Source organism: Mustela nivalis (genome assembly GCF_964662115.1).
Source record: "Mustela nivalis genome assembly, chromosome: 1".
In the NCBI taxonomy this organism is placed as follows: Eukaryota; Metazoa; Chordata; class Mammalia; order Carnivora; family Mustelidae; genus Mustela; species Mustela nivalis.
Genome location: NC_139020.1, coordinates 113367189 through 113385826, shown reverse-complemented (window position 1 = coordinate 113385826; position 18638 = coordinate 113367189). Strand labels below are relative to the sequence as shown.

Here is an 18638-nt window from a genome sequence, read left to right as displayed (position 1 = left end):
ATGGACTCTGAAAAACAATCTGAGGGATTTGAAGTGGCAGGGGTGGGGGGTGGGATACCAGGTGGTGGGTATTACAGAGGGCATGGATTGCATGGAGCACTGGATGTGGTGAAAAAATAATGAATACTGTTATGCTGAAAATTAAAAAAAAAAAGACTAAATTTAAGTTCAAAAAAATTTTTAAAAATTAAAAAATAAAATTAAATTAAGTGTACCTGGGTGACACAGTTAGTTAGGCCTCTAACTCCTGGTTTCAGCCCAGTTTGTGATCTCAGGGTCACGAGATCAAACCCTGGGTCAGGCTCTGTGCTCAACATGGAGTCTGCTTCAGATTCTCTCTCCCTCCCCTTCTGCCCCTCCATCTCATGTGCGCTTGCTCGCTCTCTGTCTCTCTCAAATATATAAACAAAATCCCTTAAAAAAATAAAATAAATTAGATTAGGTTATTACAAATGTAACACACTAATAAAAAAAAAAAATAACCCCACCAGTACAATACAGTATAAAGTATAAAGTAACAGTTCCCCTATCCTTCCTACCCCCTGGGCCAGTGTGTAGTCTTGGCTGGCTGGTAGAGATGTTTCTGACAGGAGACAGCAGGACCTCTATTGGACCACTGGGTGGGGCTTGGAATTCATTTCAGCCCTTCCAGGAGCACTCAGCAACCACTCACACACCTGGCCAGGTCCCCCTCTCACCTGGAAAGCAGAGCTGTCCCTCTTCCCCAGTGTCTGGGCTCCATGGAGGGAGTTGCTGAGCCTTCAGTGGGAGAGAAGAGCACAAGCATCTCCCCTCAGGTGGCCAGAAGTGAGTGAAGAAGGAACCTCCTTGTAGGGTTTCTGCTCTGCCTGGCACACTGGGGAAGAATGAGCCGACCCACTCTGTAGTATCACAGAAAAGTGTGACAGATGGCAGAAAGGCAAAACTTAGAAGAACTTTTCAAGAACCACAGCTGCCCCTCCAGGTACGGGGCTGTCTCAGGAGAGAGGTCTGCTCCCAAAGATGGTAGAAATTCCCAGACGCCCTACGGAGGAGAGAGCCCACCTCAAATGTTTCCTTTAGTCTTGAGCAGATGTTTGCAGCCTCTGTGTCTGAAAAGTTACTTGAGTTCTGGGTCCTGAGCTATTCAAAACAACCCTTAGGACCAGGTGTCAACTGAATGATGCTTCCCTTCATAAACTCTTATAAATAGCAATTTCCTCTTGATCCTCCTAAGGTCTTTGCTCAAATAAACCTGACCTAGACTGCTGTTCTTGTAGTTATGTGTAGCTAGGGGCTGAGTCCTAGCCACACACATTGAAGTTGTGTTCATCACTGCTAGGCATGCCTATTAAAATCTCCAAAAGATCATGCACTTTCTTTCTCTGTCCACTGGAAGACATTGTCTGGTAGAAGCAGGTGACCCAGAGAGACTTCTGAGACACTGGGGTAAGGGTCAGCACATGTTTTCTGTAATGGGCCAGATAGTAAATATTTTAGGCCTATGGGCTATGATCTTTGTTGCAAATACTCAACTGTGTAATGCAAAGCTGGCATAGAGAATACATAAATGGATGAGTGAGATTGTGTTCCAATAAAACTCCAGATACAGAAACAGCCAGCAGGCCCAATTTAACCAACTCCTATTCTAGAAAGTGGTGGAGTCACAATACAGACAGAGCCTGGGCCTTGACTGATGGTTTGGCAACCAAGACTCTTCATTCAGAACAGTGCATAGGTGAGAAATAAACTCTTCCTATGTTAAGCCAGTGAGTGTGGGACCTGTTAAAGCAGCTAGAATTCTTTATCCTATTTAATTATACCCACCATATTCTATTACTTCTGGTTGCCAAGTTCATGGGTTAGGAAATAGACCAATGAGAAAGAAATCCCAAATATTAATCTGGCCTTCAGAAGTACAGGGCTGGAGAGAGGTTGCAGGTAGGAGATCTTCAAACACATCCTACAACCACCTCCCCCATCAAAAAAAAAAAAAAAAAGTTATAGAAAACTATGCTTCCTCTAGAACCTAGATCAGGCAAGGTTTGATGACTCCGTCAGAGCCTTTGAGGAGACCACTTTGACGGTTGAACAGGATGATCGTCTCTTATGTGAAGCCCTCTACAACTACATCCCCTCCCTTGGATGGATTGGGGTGGGGGGGATGCCCTTCCTCTGTGTTCCCTCAGGACTTTACACATAAATTTACTATACCTCTTTTGATGTTGGATGGATATCACATATTTTGGTCTTTCCCTCTGGATTATGAGCTTCATGAGGGCAAGAACTGCTTGTGGTTTCCATCCTTGTTTCCTTCTTATTTCCCACCTCCATTCCGCCAATTCACACTGCCCCCATCTCTCCCCCACAACTAGCACAGTGCTCGGCACACAAATAGGTGCATTATAAATGTACACAGTATGGGTTGCCCAGGTGGCTCAGTTGTTAAGCATCTGCCTTCCACTCAGGTCATGATCCCAGGGTCCTGGGATCGAGCCCTGTACCAGGCTCCCTGCCCCATGGGAAACCTGTTCTCCCTCTCCTACTTCCCCTGCTTGTGTTCCCTCTCTTGATGTGTCTCCCTCTGTCAAAAATATAAATAAAAATCTTTTAAAGTAAATAAATAAATAAGTACACACAGTAGATGCATTATAAATGTTTCTTCAGTGAGGGAGAGAAAGGAATGAATGAATGGAGACCTGCGAAAGTTAAGGTCAATATTACCTGAGTTATAGATTGGGAAACTACATCATTTATCATCCAAACGAGGACACTTTGAGAGTGAAGGGTGGCTCTGTTATAATTATGTGATGACCTCGGGCATAACTGGGACCGTCCTGAGCAAACCAGAATCAACGGCCACCCCAGCAGTAGGCTTCTCTGGATCAAGGTCTCCAGTGATACCGAGCATTCTTAAAGGAATTTGGTGATTTCTGTTAGGTTAAGGACTTTTTTTAAGCTTAAAAATAAACAAAAAAGAAACTCAGGGTACAATGGAAAGGAAAGGGTGATGTGATTTGAAGTTTTTCTTGGCAGAAATGTGGGAGGATCAACATAGCTCTCTCATTGCGCTATGAGTTTTCACTGATCATTTCACACTAATGCCAACCACAACAGCTTGAGTTTACAGTACAGCTCATATTCACCCTTGAGCACAGTCCCAGGCATACCCACAGGAACATACGCGCACACACACACACACACACACACACACACACACCAGTTCCATCAGGACAAGAGGACTCTAAATTTTCCTGTGTGTACTCTAACTATATAGAGGATTCCCGATAAAAACCTTGAACATCCCCATTTCTTTTTTTTTTTTTTTTTTAGGATTTTATTTATTTATTTGAGAGAGTGATCGAGAGTAAACATGAGTAGAGGCAGAGGGAGAGGGGGAAGTAGACTCCGATGCTGAGCAGGGAGCCTGGTGCGAGGCTCGATCCCAGGATCCTGGGATCATGACCTGAGCCGAAGGCGGGCACTTAACAGGCTCAACCACCCAGGTGCCTGAACCTCCACATTTGTACAAAACAGTGTATAGAATTACTTTAAGAGGACTCTGTCCTAGTCATAAACATCTATCTGAAAGGTGAATTAAATTATGACTGCAAATATTTGTGGAACGTTTTGGGGAAAGGTGGATGTGTGTGTGTGGGCGCGCGCCTGAGTATAGAGTACTAACCATAGTGGAATTACTGATCTGGGCTGATAATCTCATGCTGATGAAATGAATCCCATTACAAAGAACAAATAAAATCCCTCCAGAGAGCGCAAGCAGGCACCATGCTCTCCTGCCACGCCTGATGGAAGAGATTGGGCTGGACACAGAGCCACATGGTACATGTGGGTATCTAGAGCTTCAGACGGAAAGTTAGCCCCAATCTTTCCACATAAAGCACCCCATTTAGAGACCCACCTACTGTTTCCTATTCTTAATAGATTACTTCTCGTTTTGCCTTGTTTTCCGTCCTTCAGTCCTGGGAATATGTTTCATGGAAAATGTTCCTGCCCACGACACATTTGCACTATGAGGGAGCCCCACCGAGGCTCACTCATCCCAACTGTGTTATTTCAATTGGGATATTTCAGTAGCAACCACTCCTTTCCTGTACTACCCTTGACAAAACATCTGCTCTTTCATCCAAATTTTAGATTTTTGAACCTCAAAACAATCTGAAAGAACATTTAAATGTGACTGTCTCCATCTCACAGAAAGAACTGGCCCCCAAGGAGACTTGCTCAAGGTCAAGGAGCTACTGTACAGGAAAACCAGAGCTGGAACCGAATCAAGTCCAGTTCTCTTTCAGCCATACCTTATAGCCTTGCCCACAGGAAGACTGCCCGCCATCCACCATAGCTACCCAGTCCTACATCTTTCAGTTAATATGGGACATTTGCTAAGACCTGAGTCAAGGCATAAGACTAATACCTCTTTTAACTTCAGCGTGTGAACATCTCCAAACAGGTCTGACCAGCCGTGGTCTCTGGGAGCTTTCTTCCGTGGCAGCAACTGCTGCTGATATGAGAGGAAGGGTCCCCCACACCTTGGTATGTTTACATATCACTGTCGGACAACCATTATGTGGTTTGGTCGAAGCACAGATGGGAGCAGCAAATCATGTGATGCTCTTTTAAAGAGATGAGCTCCTCTGCTGGAAACCAGGTGGTGAACAGTTTTCCCTGAGAATCAGGGAACATTGGGGGCAATTTGACATGCAAAGGCTAAGATATATTTCTCTACAGAGGAGGCCTTGGGGGAAGACAGACAGCAGCCATAAATAAGGAAGTGCTTGTGGTTTTGCCGTTCGGTAGATGGTACTTGGGAATCATTTGCAAGCCCTGAACTGGAACACAGAACTGAGAGTGTGTTGATGCAGGACCCTGTGGCCCTCCCCACCCATCCTCCTTGAACTCACATGACCTTGGAACTATCACTTTCTCTTTTTCTATATAGCCATTCAGCTGCAAGAGTGGAACCTTCAGGAATATGGCTTATGGGGTCAGAACATCTGTAATGTGAATATTTCTTCCTGCCTCCTTCCATCATGGTGCCCAAAACATCCTTCCTATTTGGCATCTTATATCTCAAAGGCTTTGAATATTCAAGAGTCCCCTATTAGAATGTTAAGTCCCTAAAAAGGCCCTTTAGGTATGGGACAGCCACTGTAGACTGAGGAACAACAGCTTGAGAAGACAAAATTGCAGACTTTACCTCTTGCAGAGAGGAGGGGAGCCCTACACATCAGACACACACCGTGGGCCCATGGCACGAAGGGAGAGGGACTCCCCACATTACTGTTGAGTGTTTCTAAAAGAGGGTAATGTGGTGTCTTGGAAAGAGATGAGGGGAAAATAGAAGCCTGCTACAAGCTCTGATCCCTGTGACACCTGTCTTTCCCTCTCCTGGGCCTCAGTCTCCTCATCTGTAGAGGGAAGGGACTGAGCTGGAGGAGTGCTAATGTTCTGTCTGGCTCTCAGGCTCTCAGCGCTAGGGAGTCAGCTGGTGACCCTTTGAGTTGAAGGTTAGCCAGTCCTGGAACAGAGCAGAGGGAGAATCCCTGACAAGCAGCTAAGAAGAAATTCTCCTAGGAGAAGGATCTTGAATTGGGGTGGGTCCTGGAGCAGGGAGTAGCCTGTCACCAGGGGAGGCAGGCAAGCATGCCCCAGGTTATCAACCTCCTCTTATTCCCAGACTTGCTGCAAGTGGGTCCTGGTCTCCATCCTTAGGAGAACAAACACTCTGCTGCCTGGTGCCCTCAGATGCCTGGACTCTGCCAAGTTTCTCTTGATAGTGGCTGGGTTGCTTCCAAACTTAACCTATCTCAACCCAAAAGACACAGGGAAAAGAGTATAGGACTTAGAGTCAGGAGACCTGAATTCGGCCCCATCTTGCTGAGTGATCAAACTTAGGAAAGTCCTTTTATGGTCCTTTACCTGGCCCTAACCTGGTCCTTAGATTCAATGTGGGTCCCCATTTTAGGACCCACTATGGACTCCAAGCTTTGAGGTAGTGAAGGGGCTGCTTAACAAGCAAGTCTTGCTCTGGCTTGGTCGAGAAAACCTCTGCATTAAACTCCAGTGGGGGGGATCCAGGCCACAGGGGGCTCCCAATGATGAGCCCTGGTCCCTAGAGCCCCAGGACAGAGGTTTCTTCTATTCTTCCCACTAAGGGATGGAGGAAGGCAGAAACACACTTGAACTTAACCTTTACTCCTTTTTCAATTCAGAACATTAATGCTGAAAGTCTTGCTATTATATAATCCAACACAACCATTTTATTCATGAGGTCCTGAGGCTAGAGGGGGATTAGTGACTTGATTAGGTTAATGCGAAGGGATTTCAGGTCACTTCAAGGCCTGCATCCAAGGCTCTTCCTGAAGGCTTTCTGCCCTACCACATTATCTGAGCCTTCATTTGACTCAAATTAAAGGAATTGGGGCCATAACCTTGGGGCTGGGATGAGCAGGAATGGGACTCCAACTCCACCCAGAGCCAATTCCAAATAAACTTCCCTTCTCCAGACCAGAATCACCCGTCCCTAGGAAGTTCAGGGAAGTTCCAAGGAAACTCTTGAGAATTGAATCTACCTCATGTAGAGACGAGGAGTCAGTTGAACCCCAATCTTCCCTCCTTCCCAAACATATGTCCTCAAAACCTTCAGGGGCACCTGTGTGGCTCAGTCAGTTAAGCATCTGACTCTTGATTTCAGCTCAGATCATGATCTCAAGGTCATGATCACACGGTCGTGAGATTGAGCCCCGCATCAGACTCCTTGCTGGGCCAGGAACCTGCTTAAGACTTTCGTTCTCCCTCTGGCTCTGCTCCTCCCTCCCTCCCACCTCAAGCACACACACACTCTCTCTCTAAAAACAAAAAACAACAACAACTACAAAAACCAAAAAAAACCTTGACTCCTCCATCTAGGTAATGCCCTTGAACTTTATCAGGCCTATTCTCTTAGGCTGAAATAGAATGGTTCCTTTACTCCTTCACTGCTGCTGCCTGAGTACCAACTAGGTGCAAGGCTCTGTGTTAAGTTTGGTGAATCAGAGACACATGCCTGTCCTTGGAGTATTCAGCCAACCAGAAAAGATACGGATAATTAATAATCATGATGCAATGGGAAGAGCTCCCCCACCCTCAAACTAGACCTGCTCTTCTAGGGTGAGATCTCACCAGACCAGATCTCAGGGTAGGAGCAAGAGGAGACCAGGTTCCTCTGGGGGCCGCCACCCCACCCACCAGGAGCATTCTTGCCAGGAGGACACCACCTGCCCTTTCTATCTCCAACATTAGGCATCCAGCAGATACTCATTCACACTTGGTGGCAAGAATGGCATGTTTAAGAATGACTTGACAAGTGTTTATCATCAAGCATCTACCAGGCATGAAATGTAGAGGTATCAAAGAAGAAGGGGGGAGCGAATCACAGAAAAATTCTACTGCCAGTTTCTGCCATCCCAAAGTGAAAAATTTGGTTATAAGCCATGAGAATGGGAGGAATGTGAAAAGAGCATGGGTTTCAGAGTTTGGACCCTTGGGTCTTGGTCCCTCCTGTGTAACCTTGGACACAACATCTCCCCTCTAGGGCTCAGTTTGCTCATCTGTAAATGAAGGACAGAGCCCAGGGATTGCAGGACCAGGGCCAACTAATGACTGTGTGTTTGTTTGTCCTTTAAAGTTTGGGCTGCCTTTTCTTTTAGGTTTGGTTTCAGGTCTGAGCTAGGCTTGGAGGAAGGAGGAGACATGAAGACAGGATCATGAGAGAAGCCAGAGGGAAATGAGGCCTTACAGGAGGAAATGGGATGGGACAGAGCTGAAGAGGAGATGTAGAAGAGGGGGCTGTCAGAAGGGCCACCGTCTGGGGGGTTAGAAACATGACCCTTGCTGGTGCCACTGAACAGACCTAGAGAGGGGAGGGAATGGGTGCCACGTTCCAGGGCCAGCGAGCCATTCCAGCCACCAATGTGGTGGTTATTCAGAGCTGCTCAAAATGGGATCACCTCACAGCGGCTCATGGTGGGGGCGGGTGGCCCCAGGCAGCCTGTGGCCTGGGATGGGCCAGCAGGAGCAGAAAAGGCGCCAGCTGACAAAAAAGCCAGATCCAGTTGTGGCCATATGCTGGAAAACCTGGTACTGGGGGTCCAGAGTGCCCTGACCTGTGGCTTCCCAGCCCTCCCCGAGCCTGGAGTAGTTTCCCGCATGTCACAAATGATTCCCAGGCGCCGGTTGCACACACACTTCTCGCACCATTGTGCATCACTTCCCAGCAGATGCGAGGACCACTGATGCATACCACGTGGAGGAAAGTGTTCTGCTTATTAAATTACTAAATCCTGCTAAAAATGAGGGCAACTGGCTCCTAACAGAATTTGCATGTTTCTCATGATCCTTGGTGGACTCCCGTGCAGTTTTTTCTGTCTCGAGTGTGATGCCAGGGGTGGGTTCTACCAGTCTGTTCCCTCTCCTTTCAAGAGCAGGGCCCTTGAAAAGCAGCTCTGTCTCTGGGAGGGAATTGTGCTTTCTCAGTCTAACCGAACCTTTCTCATTTGTTTAAAATCTGTTCTGCTGACTCTGGGGGCAGTGGGTGGGAGGTTTGCTTTAGGAACCAGCGTGCAAGTGCGTGGAGTGGGTGTTCTCTGCAACTCTCAGTGCTGAGAAGGTTTGTAATACTACTGTTTATTTCATGCTGTCCCATCTTTCCCTCGCTCCCCATCAACGCACACCACACATGGTACAAATGAATAGGGGAGGATGTTTTTCCAGTCCAAGAAACCGTCCTCTGGGGACTCGCGCTGCCACCCGACAAGACCTCTCTTGCCACCGGAAGTCACTTCATTTTTCACACAGTCCGTGGTGTGTTGTTGGACACAAAGGATTACTTAAGCTCGGGGAGAATGTGGAAAGTGTCTCGCAGCATTTAAAGTACCATCAGGTTACGCAGAGGAGGAACCTGAACCCCAGCTCGCAGGAAGGTAAAGCTAGATAGGATGAGTAAGCCAGACCTCAGTGCTCTCTGGAAGGCAGGTTTTATCTAAGGGCTTCGTTTTGCTTTGGACACCACTCTTTCCCATCCGAGTGTCAGGAGCAAAGCAGTGTTTCGTTTTCATTTTTGTTTTTTTCATTCAGACTTCTCTTCTGATGCTAGTGATATCATCCCTGGAAGACTGAGATGTAAGAAGAGGTGAATCGTGTATCACCTTCGGATCTCTTCTAGAATTACAGCAGCCAGAGTGCTATGGGTGCAGTGGGGATAAAAGCCAAAAGGTAGAGCAGAGGAAGGAGGGAAGGGAGGGCACCAGGAGGGAGGGAGGGAACTGGTTCTTTTGCAGGCTGCTTATTTTCTTCTTCCTCCTTCCTCAACCCCTAGACACCCCCTTCCCTATTTATAAATCAAATAACTGGAAAAATCAGACTTAAAGAAACAGTTGCCTTCCATTTATTGATGGTGTTGGTTTAAATGTCATTTGTCTGCACTTTCTGACCAATCGCCCTACCCCCATCAGTCACAGATAAAAGCCAACCTTGGCATTGGCATTAAACCATTAACTGGTTAAGAATGAAAACACACAGGGGCACCTGGGTGGTTCAGTTGGTTACATGCCCAACTCTTGATTTCGGGTCACGTCATAATCTCAGGGGCGTGAGATGGAGTCCGGCATCAGGCTCCGTGCTCAGTGGGGTCTGCTTGAGATTCTCTCTCCTTCTGCCCCTCCCCCCACTCTCTCGTTCTCTCCCTCTCTCTCTCTCTCTCTCTCACACACACACACTCTCTCTCTCAAATAAATCTTAAAAAAAAAGGGGGGGGGGGGTGAAGACACACAGACCCTGCCCCACCACCATGTACCAGCCACGTGATCTTCACCCTCTTTAATGTTCTTATCTGTTTCAAAGAGCACAGGAACTTGGCAATGTGTGAAAATAATTTCAAATGTGAAATCCAGTCATGCAAGATAGTGATGGGCCACACAGCTGCCTGCCAGGCTGGTGAGAGCTGTACGGAAAGCACATGGTGTGATATCTGGGGAGGGGAGGACTAGACTCTCCCGACCTCTCTCTACATGGGGGTTTTAAAGCTCATGCAATGATGTATATCTGAGGTATTTGGGCAGAGGGGTAGGGACTCTGAACCAAACCAAAATATAAGATTCAAAAGCCTGGACCTTGTCTTAATGCCCTTAAAAAGTGAATCTGAGTATTTTTTTAGTTATTTCCCACCCACTTACACATTGCTTTTCGTTTCTCAAGGTAATCTTTTCTTTATTTTCAAAGATCTTATTTATCTATTTGAGAGAGCAAGTGAGAGAGAGCATGAGAGGGGAGAAGGTCAGAGGGAGAAGCCAACTCTTGGTGGAGCTGGGAGCCGGATACTGGACTCAATCCGGACTCCAGGATCCTGACCTGAACCGAAGGCAGTCGCTTAACCAACTGAGACACCCAAGCGCCCCACGTTTCTCAAGTTAATCTTATGCCCAGACCAACTCTGTTAATTAGGAAGACAATCTTTCACCATCCCTCTATGGTTCTAACAAATTCCAGATCTGTGGGTCTAGCTGTCCAAAACATAATTACGACGAAAACAAAACAGAACGGCCTCAGGACAGCATGGAGGCCAGAAGCGGGATCATTTCTGCAACACAGGAAATGGAGCCCAAAGGGGCAAAGGGAAGAAAATAATTTGAGGAAGGCACAGTTTTGGCAGTGTCTCATTACAACTTCCGGCTGATCGGGTATAGCCAAACCAGAGACATCTGTTTGGAGTTTACAACAGAAACAAGCTCACAGAAAGCCTGCACACACACACACACACATACACACACACACACACACACACCCCAAGCTCTACCAGTTCTTGTCTGCCTTGACCTCCACACTATTCCCCCACTGGGTCACGCTGGGTTGTAGAAGGGAAGGAAATAGGTTCTTCCGCTGGCCTCCCCACCGGCCCCACCTGCGCCATGACTCATTCGCGCCATGATCAGAACTTACCAACCTTCCCTTCTCTTGATTTTCCTCCAGGAAAAACAGAGATGGCCCCACTCCTCACAGAGCCCCAAGGACGCTTTCTTGAGGTCTCCGGTTGATCTTTAAAGCCCCTTGAGCTGTTTGTAAGGGAAAAGGTGACCCACAGAAGAAGGTGGTAAAACCTCAGAAGACCTTGAAAGTCACTCCTTCCTAAATTACCTCACAAGTCTGGGAGTGAGGAACAGAACTCACCCTGTACCTCCAAGAATTAACTCCAAGAGACCAGAAAGTCCACACCGCCACAGTTTACTGCATAAAGAATATGGGAGGATAGGCTCAAAGAGAAAGCAAGGGCTGGCCCCAGCCGCAGCGCCCACCCTGCTGGAGGCCCTGGACTATGCAAACAGCGGGTTCTGGAATCACCTCCAAGCACCGTGAAGGCCAAACCCTGTTCTACCGCGCCATGGCACCAATGGCCAGGCCCTCTTCCAGCCCTGTGGCCCCCCAGAATTTTCAGCAGCACTTCCAGACGCTCACCTGTTCTGTGACATTGTCCTCTTTATTCTCTCCCCACTGGCGTGCAAACACAACCAGAACAGTGCTACTCTTAAAAAATAACAAAATGTTTTATACCCATTTCTGTATATACAGCTGAACAACATTTTACATGTCCCTTTTGCACAGCAAAAGATATAAACATTTAGCTCTGGGAACACAGTTATGTACAAAAAAAAATGTCAAAAATACTTCACAACAGTGCAAAATATTTTACACAGTATCATGGAGGGAGATCTTTTGAGCAGAAGGAAGGTGTGTTTTTAAAGGAAAACTCCTTTTTTGTTGTTTTAAAGATATTAGACGTCTTTAACTGTAAACAAAATGCAACTTTCTTCCATTTTCCCCCACCTCCATCCCCAAACAATTATTTGAGGAATTTGGCAGAATTTCAAGGGTCTGAGTCTGAGGTAAACAACCCAAGCTCTCGCACCAAAAAGACTGGGGGCAAGGAGGTGGCATTACAGCCTAAAACGTTGCGAGAGAAAGAAAAAAAAAATGTTTTTTAATGACATGTCAATGACAGCGCTAGGCCGCTCCCTGTTACTGGGTCCGGTCAGGGGAGGAAATTAACCCCTCTTCCTCAGGCCCCAGCTGCCCCACAAACAGGAAACTGGCCAGCTGGCAGGCATCCCTTGCTAACCAGCGGGCCCTTTTCTCACCGTCTGCCTGCCCTCCACCCTCACGCCCCCAGCCCTGTCTCTCCCTCCGTGCAGTCCGACCTCTCGCACATCTCCACACGCAACCTGAGCCCCGCTTCAAACAGAGCCAAGTGTGCTGAAGGAGAGGGCCAGGGTAACTCTGGGCCTCAAGTGTCCCATTTCCCCTTTCCTGAGGGGGGGCGGGGGACGGAGGAGATGTGTGTTGTCCAAAAGACAGGTGGGGAGTCACGGTGGGGCGCGAGAGGTGCGCACAGGGGGCTGCTGAGATCTCAACCCGAGTGGGGCTCCTCTGGGTTGGCGCCGTCGTTAGGACCCGACCGGTCCGCTGCGGTAGCAGGGGAGGTGGCGTCCGGGCCCCCGCCTTCGATGGAGCTCTCGCTGCCGGTACTCTCGCCGGACAACAGGCGCGTCACCCGCAAGTCGGCCTGCAGGCTGCGCACGTCGTTGCCGAAGCTGAGTTCTCCCAGGTCATTAATAAGCTGAGACAGCTCGGCCTTCATGTCCGAGGCGCTGCCCAGCAGCAGAGACGGCGGCCCAGCCCCAGGGCCCAGGGAGACCCCGCCACCCCCTAGTGCCTCCTCGCGGCCACTTTCCAGTGTGTCCAGCAAGTCCCCGCATTCCAAGTGCATGGCCACCACCAGCGCTCGCTGCGCCTCGGCCTCTTCCGCTGCCGCGTCCCCCTCCTCAGCACGGTCCACCTCCTCCTCCTCCTCCTCCTCCAGGCAGCTCTCCGTGCGCTCCTCTTCCTCTTCCTCCTGCAGCTCCTGCTCCTGCTGTTCACCGAGCAAGTCCTCGGTGATGGAGCCCAGCTTAGGCGCGCTGCGGCTGCGTTCCACGGGTGGCTTATAGCAGCAGGGTCCGTGCAGGAGCAGCTTGCGCAGAGGCACTAGCGGGATGGTGTGCGCGCCCACCAGCTCCTGCTGCTGGTGACGCGCATCGTCCCTCCGCTTGAGCCGTTTAAATTCCGCCAGCGCGTTGGCCGACGTCTGGTACAGCAGCAGGGCCATAGCCTGAGCCTTCTCGGGCTTGGACACCAGCACCGCGTGGCAGCGCAGCATTACCGCCTTGTGCTTGAGCTCGTGCCGGTATACCCAGGCGAAGACCTTGGGCAGCCGCGCGTCTGCCACGCAATAGGTAACGCGGTGCAGTAGGTAAAGGTGGCCCGGGCGGCGCAGCGCGCGCTCCTCGGCATGCACCATGCGGATACCCTGCGCGCTCACAGTCAGCTTCATCTTGGTGCCCTGACGACCAGCCTCGCTCTTGCTCCAGATCTTGCCCACCGCTAGGTCAGTGCAGCCGTCGCCGCGCGCCTGGATGGTGGTGGCATTGCCCAGGTAGAGCACAGTGTAAGTGGGGTCCTCGCTGGTGATGTGCAGCTTCTTGCGCTTGGAGCGGAACATGCTGCCCACCCGGCTGAGCGCGCCTTCGGGGCACGCCCGCGCCAGCGAACTGAGCGCCGAGTAGTGCAGGCTCACCGCGTAGCCCTTAGGCTTGGACGCCTGCCGTGGCGGCGCCTCGGCCAGCAGCTCGAACTTGTGTTTCTTCCACGGCAGCATCTCCGGAGGGCGCCCCCGCGCAGCTGGGCGGCGGCGGCGGAGCGCCGGGTACGAGCCCCGTTGAGCCACCCGCCCTGGCCGGGCTCGGCCCGGGCAAGACAGAAAAATAAAACTAAGCTGGGAGTGGCCCACTGGTAGAGAGGGGCTTAGGGAGTATCGTCCTCAGGGACCCCGCCGAAGTGGGTACGAGTTAAAATTTTAAAAGAGAAGAAAATAATCAGCTGCGAGTTGGGGGCGGGGGGGAGGGCGGGGAGGAGCGTGCACAGATTTACCCCAGCCAGGGCAAGGATGAGGGCAAAGAGTCTTAGGCAAGCAAATTGAGAGAAAGACTAAATCAGAGTGGAACGTTAAAAAGAGATGCGCGCGCGCAGAGGGAGCCCCAGCCAAAGCAGCCGGGACGGGGTAAGAATATGCAGAAACTCCTCGGTGAACCTGGAAAGGGCCCCCGCGCTCGCTCGCGCTCTCTCTCTCTCTCTCTCTCACACACACACACACACACACACTCCCCAAGGCTGGAACTAGAAAGAGCGGAAACTCGATAGCGAGTGTGCCCAGGGGTCCGGGCTCCCTCCCCCAGGGGGTGCTGGAAACCGAGAGCCCCTCGGCGGGGTTGATCCCAGAATGTGCGGCTTGCCCCGAGTGCGGTCAGATGCTGCCCCGGCTGGCCGCGGCGGGCCCGGCGCAGCACTCCGGCGGTGGCTCACTGCATCTTCGCTCCGGCCGGACGCAGGGACTCGGACTCAGCGGGCTCACTGTCCCGGCTGGCTCCGCCAGGGCAGCGTGGGGCGCCGAGGGCGGGGCGCGCGCATGGTCGGCTCCGGAGACCGTCGCTACCTCATTTCTTCCCTCCGGGGGGTGGGGGGGTCCGACTCCGCTCCCGAGGTCCCCAAGGTCTGCTGCCCGCCCTTGCGGCGCGCCCCTCCGGTGCTGCAAGCGGTAGCCGGCTCGCCAGCCTCACATCCTTGCGGTCCCGGAGCAAGATCTCGGGTAAATATAGGCCGGCGCGAACCATTCGCTGCGCGGGGACAGGGGAGGAGCACAGAAGAGGATGCGTTTCGGGCCCGGACGCCCGGCGAGTTCCTGGTCTCTTAAAGGGACCTAGTTGCAGTCATTCGTCGAAGGAGAGGGGAAACCGGTCCAATTCCGCAATTACATCTCAAATTTACCAGCATCTCATTTATCTAGGGTATCGCCAAGACCCGGGGTTACCCCCTCGGGAAAGGCGACTTGAATTCTGACACTCCACCCTCCGGCTGAATTGCAACTCACTAAATAAATGTGTGTCTACATCGAAACTTCTGGGGGAAGTGGTGGAAGATGGGATTTAGACTAATTTACTATGTAAAGAGGTTGGGGAAAGAGTGGTTCTTTCCTTGTGTGACAGCTCTCTGAGAATGACTGGTGTTGTTTAATAATGTAGTTTTTCACAATTTATTTTTCATTAAAGGAAGCAAGGAAAGCCGGAAGCAAGGAAAACAGCGAGACTTATCTTTTAGGGTCTTGGAGCCCTTTCTCCACAGACAAGCAGATAGTGAGAAGTGAGATGTCCTGATGGGGGTGAACAATATTGTACAGAGTCCATAAATAAAGTGTTTCTGTCCTTAATCCCTAGCAGCGGCCCTTCCTGCTCTGAGGCCTCAGAGAAGACTAGTTTTCGGAGACCTATACCATTCCTAAGTAATTCTTATGTGTGGTTAGAACTCATTTTGTTTTCGCAGGCCAGTCATTCCGTTTTATTACATCATTGACACATTTTGGGTGAGAATTCCTAGTGAAAATCCAAATGACGTTTTTTATTTCACTAATAATAGTCAGCCACCATCTACTAGGAATGCCGATCACATTATTATCCTTTTCTCCTGGGCTGCCTGAACAGCACAGCCTCAGTCCTCTGACCAGCTTGACCCTTGGCTGGTAACTCATTTCTGGGATCCTCAAACAACAGCTTGCCTCGGTGATCTGCTCAGTGAAAGCAAAAAGACTTCAACTCTGAGTGTGGGATAAATGTCCAGATGATCCTACATCAAACTGCCAACTTTGTCCCAGAAGAGGACAATGGAACCCCTTTCCCCAGCAGCCTCATCCCCTGAGGATCTTGGATATCTTTGGCTTCCATGCCAAAACCACTGATTTCAGAACCCCTGCAGCCCCTCCTGGAAATTCTCTGGAGCCCTACCTTTGCCAACTTTTCGCCTTTCTTTTAAATTTAAATAACCTTTCTTTAAATTCTAACCCAATTTTCTCAGACTCATTGGTGCTGAGTTTCAATGTACCTTTCCTGAGTACTTTTTGGTGTCAGGCCCTGAGCTAGGAGCAGACCCAGTTCCTGTCTCCAAGGAGCTCCCAGTCCAACAAAGGATGCAAACTGCACCCAGGTCAGGCTTCCGCTAAATCTAGGAGAGCACCCTGTGTCCTCTAGTGCCTGGTACACAAATAGGCACTACTTGATTGCTGAATTAATGAATGAGATGTGCGCGTGAACAGGAAGACAGAGCAGGCTATGTGCCCTGAGAAAGACCCATGTACTATGAGAAGCAGGAAGAAGAGAAAGTTCGTTTTGAGTAGGAAAATCGGAACAGGCTCTGCAGAAGGTGATGTGTGAGGAATGAGCAGGCTTTCTCCAAGCAAGAAAGAATTAAAGGGCTTTCTGGATATAGAGGACAGTAGAATTCTAGAACATGAAAATGCATGCACACATGCAGATGAGGGTGGAGTTTAATGATTATAACAAGGAGAGAAGAAAGTTTCCCGGTGGCCTTTTCATGGCTAAGTCTTGCCCCAGGATGTGATGCCTTACTTCCCAGCTGCACTAATGGGCTAATGGAGGGACACCAGACCTGGTGCTGGAATGAACTAGTTAGGGACAATAATAAGCCACTTAAGTCAAGGTGAATTCCTCTTCCGCTCGAATTCCTGGAAAATCTTGCAAAGGCATCGGCTAGACGGCATGGGCTCCAAACCGAAAAGTCTGGTAAAAAGCACACCAGATTCACCTGTGTTAAGTGACCCTTAGATGGTCCATAATCTCCAAGTCTAAACTCTACAAGTAGATGTCATGTTCAAGCAGGTACCATTTCCAAGTTGCTCAGAGGTCTGAGGGCCAGAAGGGCTTGGGGAAGACAAGAAAGGGCCAGTGGTGGGAACTAAGGCTGGTCTCAGCTTCCACAAGGGCACCCCCTTCGGCATCAGGTGGTAGCAGGGAGCGCTCGGGACTACAAGGGCAGGGAGGGTTCCACTGGCCAGCCTGGCTTCTCTGAGGCAACGAGGACATCAGTTCTGGGGGCAGAGGCCCACAGAGCTGCTCCTCTGGGCTGGTCTCTGCGACACCTGGGCTGCCTTCTCAATAAGTTTGTTTTCAACCTTGGGAGGGCAGAGAGGTTCTAGATGAACGTGAACAGTCTGACGTGTGAGTCACAGTCTGTGCTGGGACTCACAGACCCAGGAGGAGGAGGGCCAGGCTGTCCCTGGCTAGCCTGGGCCCAGGGCCTGGACCTGGGCCTGGGCCTGAGCCTGGGCTGGCTGGCGGAGTTTCTTCAGCCGGGAAAACTGGTAGCACCATCTATGAGCCCACACCATGGACCTGAGACACAGGGTAGTTCCAGAACAGAACAGGAGCCACGGCCATTGGGAAACAGGTCAGCAACTGCATCAGACCTTGGACTGGGCTTTTTGTGTGTGATGCTGCCCCATCTACTGGTGCCAGGCAGAAGTGCCATTTCATGGGCTGGTTTCTCTTCCAACCGGGTAAGGCAGCGTTTGAATCAACTAAGGGCCAATTCACAGCAGGTAAGAAACCTGGCCTCAGACCTGACATCTAGAGTCAGCCTTTGAGCTCACAGAAAGCATTCCAGGCCAGCTCTCTCCCACCTTATTTCTTACATCATGGTCCTCGCTCTCGGGTTTCCTCCCCCAACACCCCATGGAATGCCTGTTGGCTTCGGAGATAACAAATGACTAATCTAGGATCCTCGAAGTCATTCAATAAACCTTTGTTGTGAGTCTACGATGGTTGTGATGTAGTTGCTGGGGATACCGTATGAAAGCAGACAGACAGGTCTTTGCCCTCATGGGATTTATATCCCACAGATAATACGCAAACAAGTAATAAAATCTCAAACAGTGATAAGTCTCAACACACACAAAAATTCAGGGCTAGGAGCAGAAGGTGGCTAGTTGAGACCACATGGCCAGGAAAGGAGTCTCTGGGCAGTAATCTCAAGGAGATGGAGTCAGCCATGCAGGAACATTCTAGCCTGTGCTGATGAGTAAGGAGGTCACAAGGCACATGTGGCCATTGCACACATGAAGTACAGTTGGTCCAAACTGAAGTGTGATGCAGGTGTGAAACACATGTTGAATTTTTCAGACTTAGAAAAAATGAAAATGTCTCAATTGTCTCATAATAATTATATGTGGAATGATAATATTTGGGCTATGTTATGTTAAATATGCCATATTATTAAAATTAATTCTGCCTGTTCCCTTTTACCTATTTATTGTGGGTTCTAGAACACTCACAGCTATAGATCTGGAGAGCACTGTGCGAGGCTACCATGCAGGCCTGAAGGTGGGAATGAGCTCAGGGGGTTCAAGGACTCCCCAGCTTCAAAAATCCTACTGTGTGATGACGGCCTCTGGCCTTTCAGCCCTCCTCATTTCTAACTCCTATTTTATCAATTCTTTACCTTCCTCAAGACCTCCAGGATTGACATCAGCATCTGTTACAGGCTGAACTCACCCACAGGCCACACCAGGAGCCCCTGGGCCAGTTTCTGGGTCCTTTAAGTCAGAATCTCCACTGAAACACCTCTGTGGTTGAACACATCCTGAAGTTTGGGGAGCCCCCTGCCCTGACCCACCTCATATCTTCCACTACCGACTTTCCTAGCCTCTTATCCTTCCCTCTCCCCCTTTCCAG

The 18638-nt window shown here is 49.8% G+C and overlaps 1 protein-coding gene across 1 annotated transcript; it reads right to left on the bottom strand.

The window, feature by feature from the left end:
* Positions 1-9398: 9398 nt before the first annotated feature.
* On the bottom strand, positions 9399-14868 carry FAM43A (family with sequence similarity 43 member A). Its single transcript, XM_082691936.1, has one exon. It carries the CDS (start codon positions 13718-13720, stop codon positions 12434-12436), a length of 1287 nt encoding a protein of 428 aa, XP_082548062.1. The 5' UTR covers positions 13721-14868; the 3' UTR covers positions 9399-12433.
* Positions 14869-18638: the final 3770 nt, after the last annotated feature.

Excerpts from the sequence above, each read along its gene's own strand:
- FAM43A (XM_082691936.1), bottom strand. The coding sequence starts at position 13,720 with ATGCTGCCGTGGAAGAAACACAAGTTCGAGCTGCTGGCCGAGGCGCCG.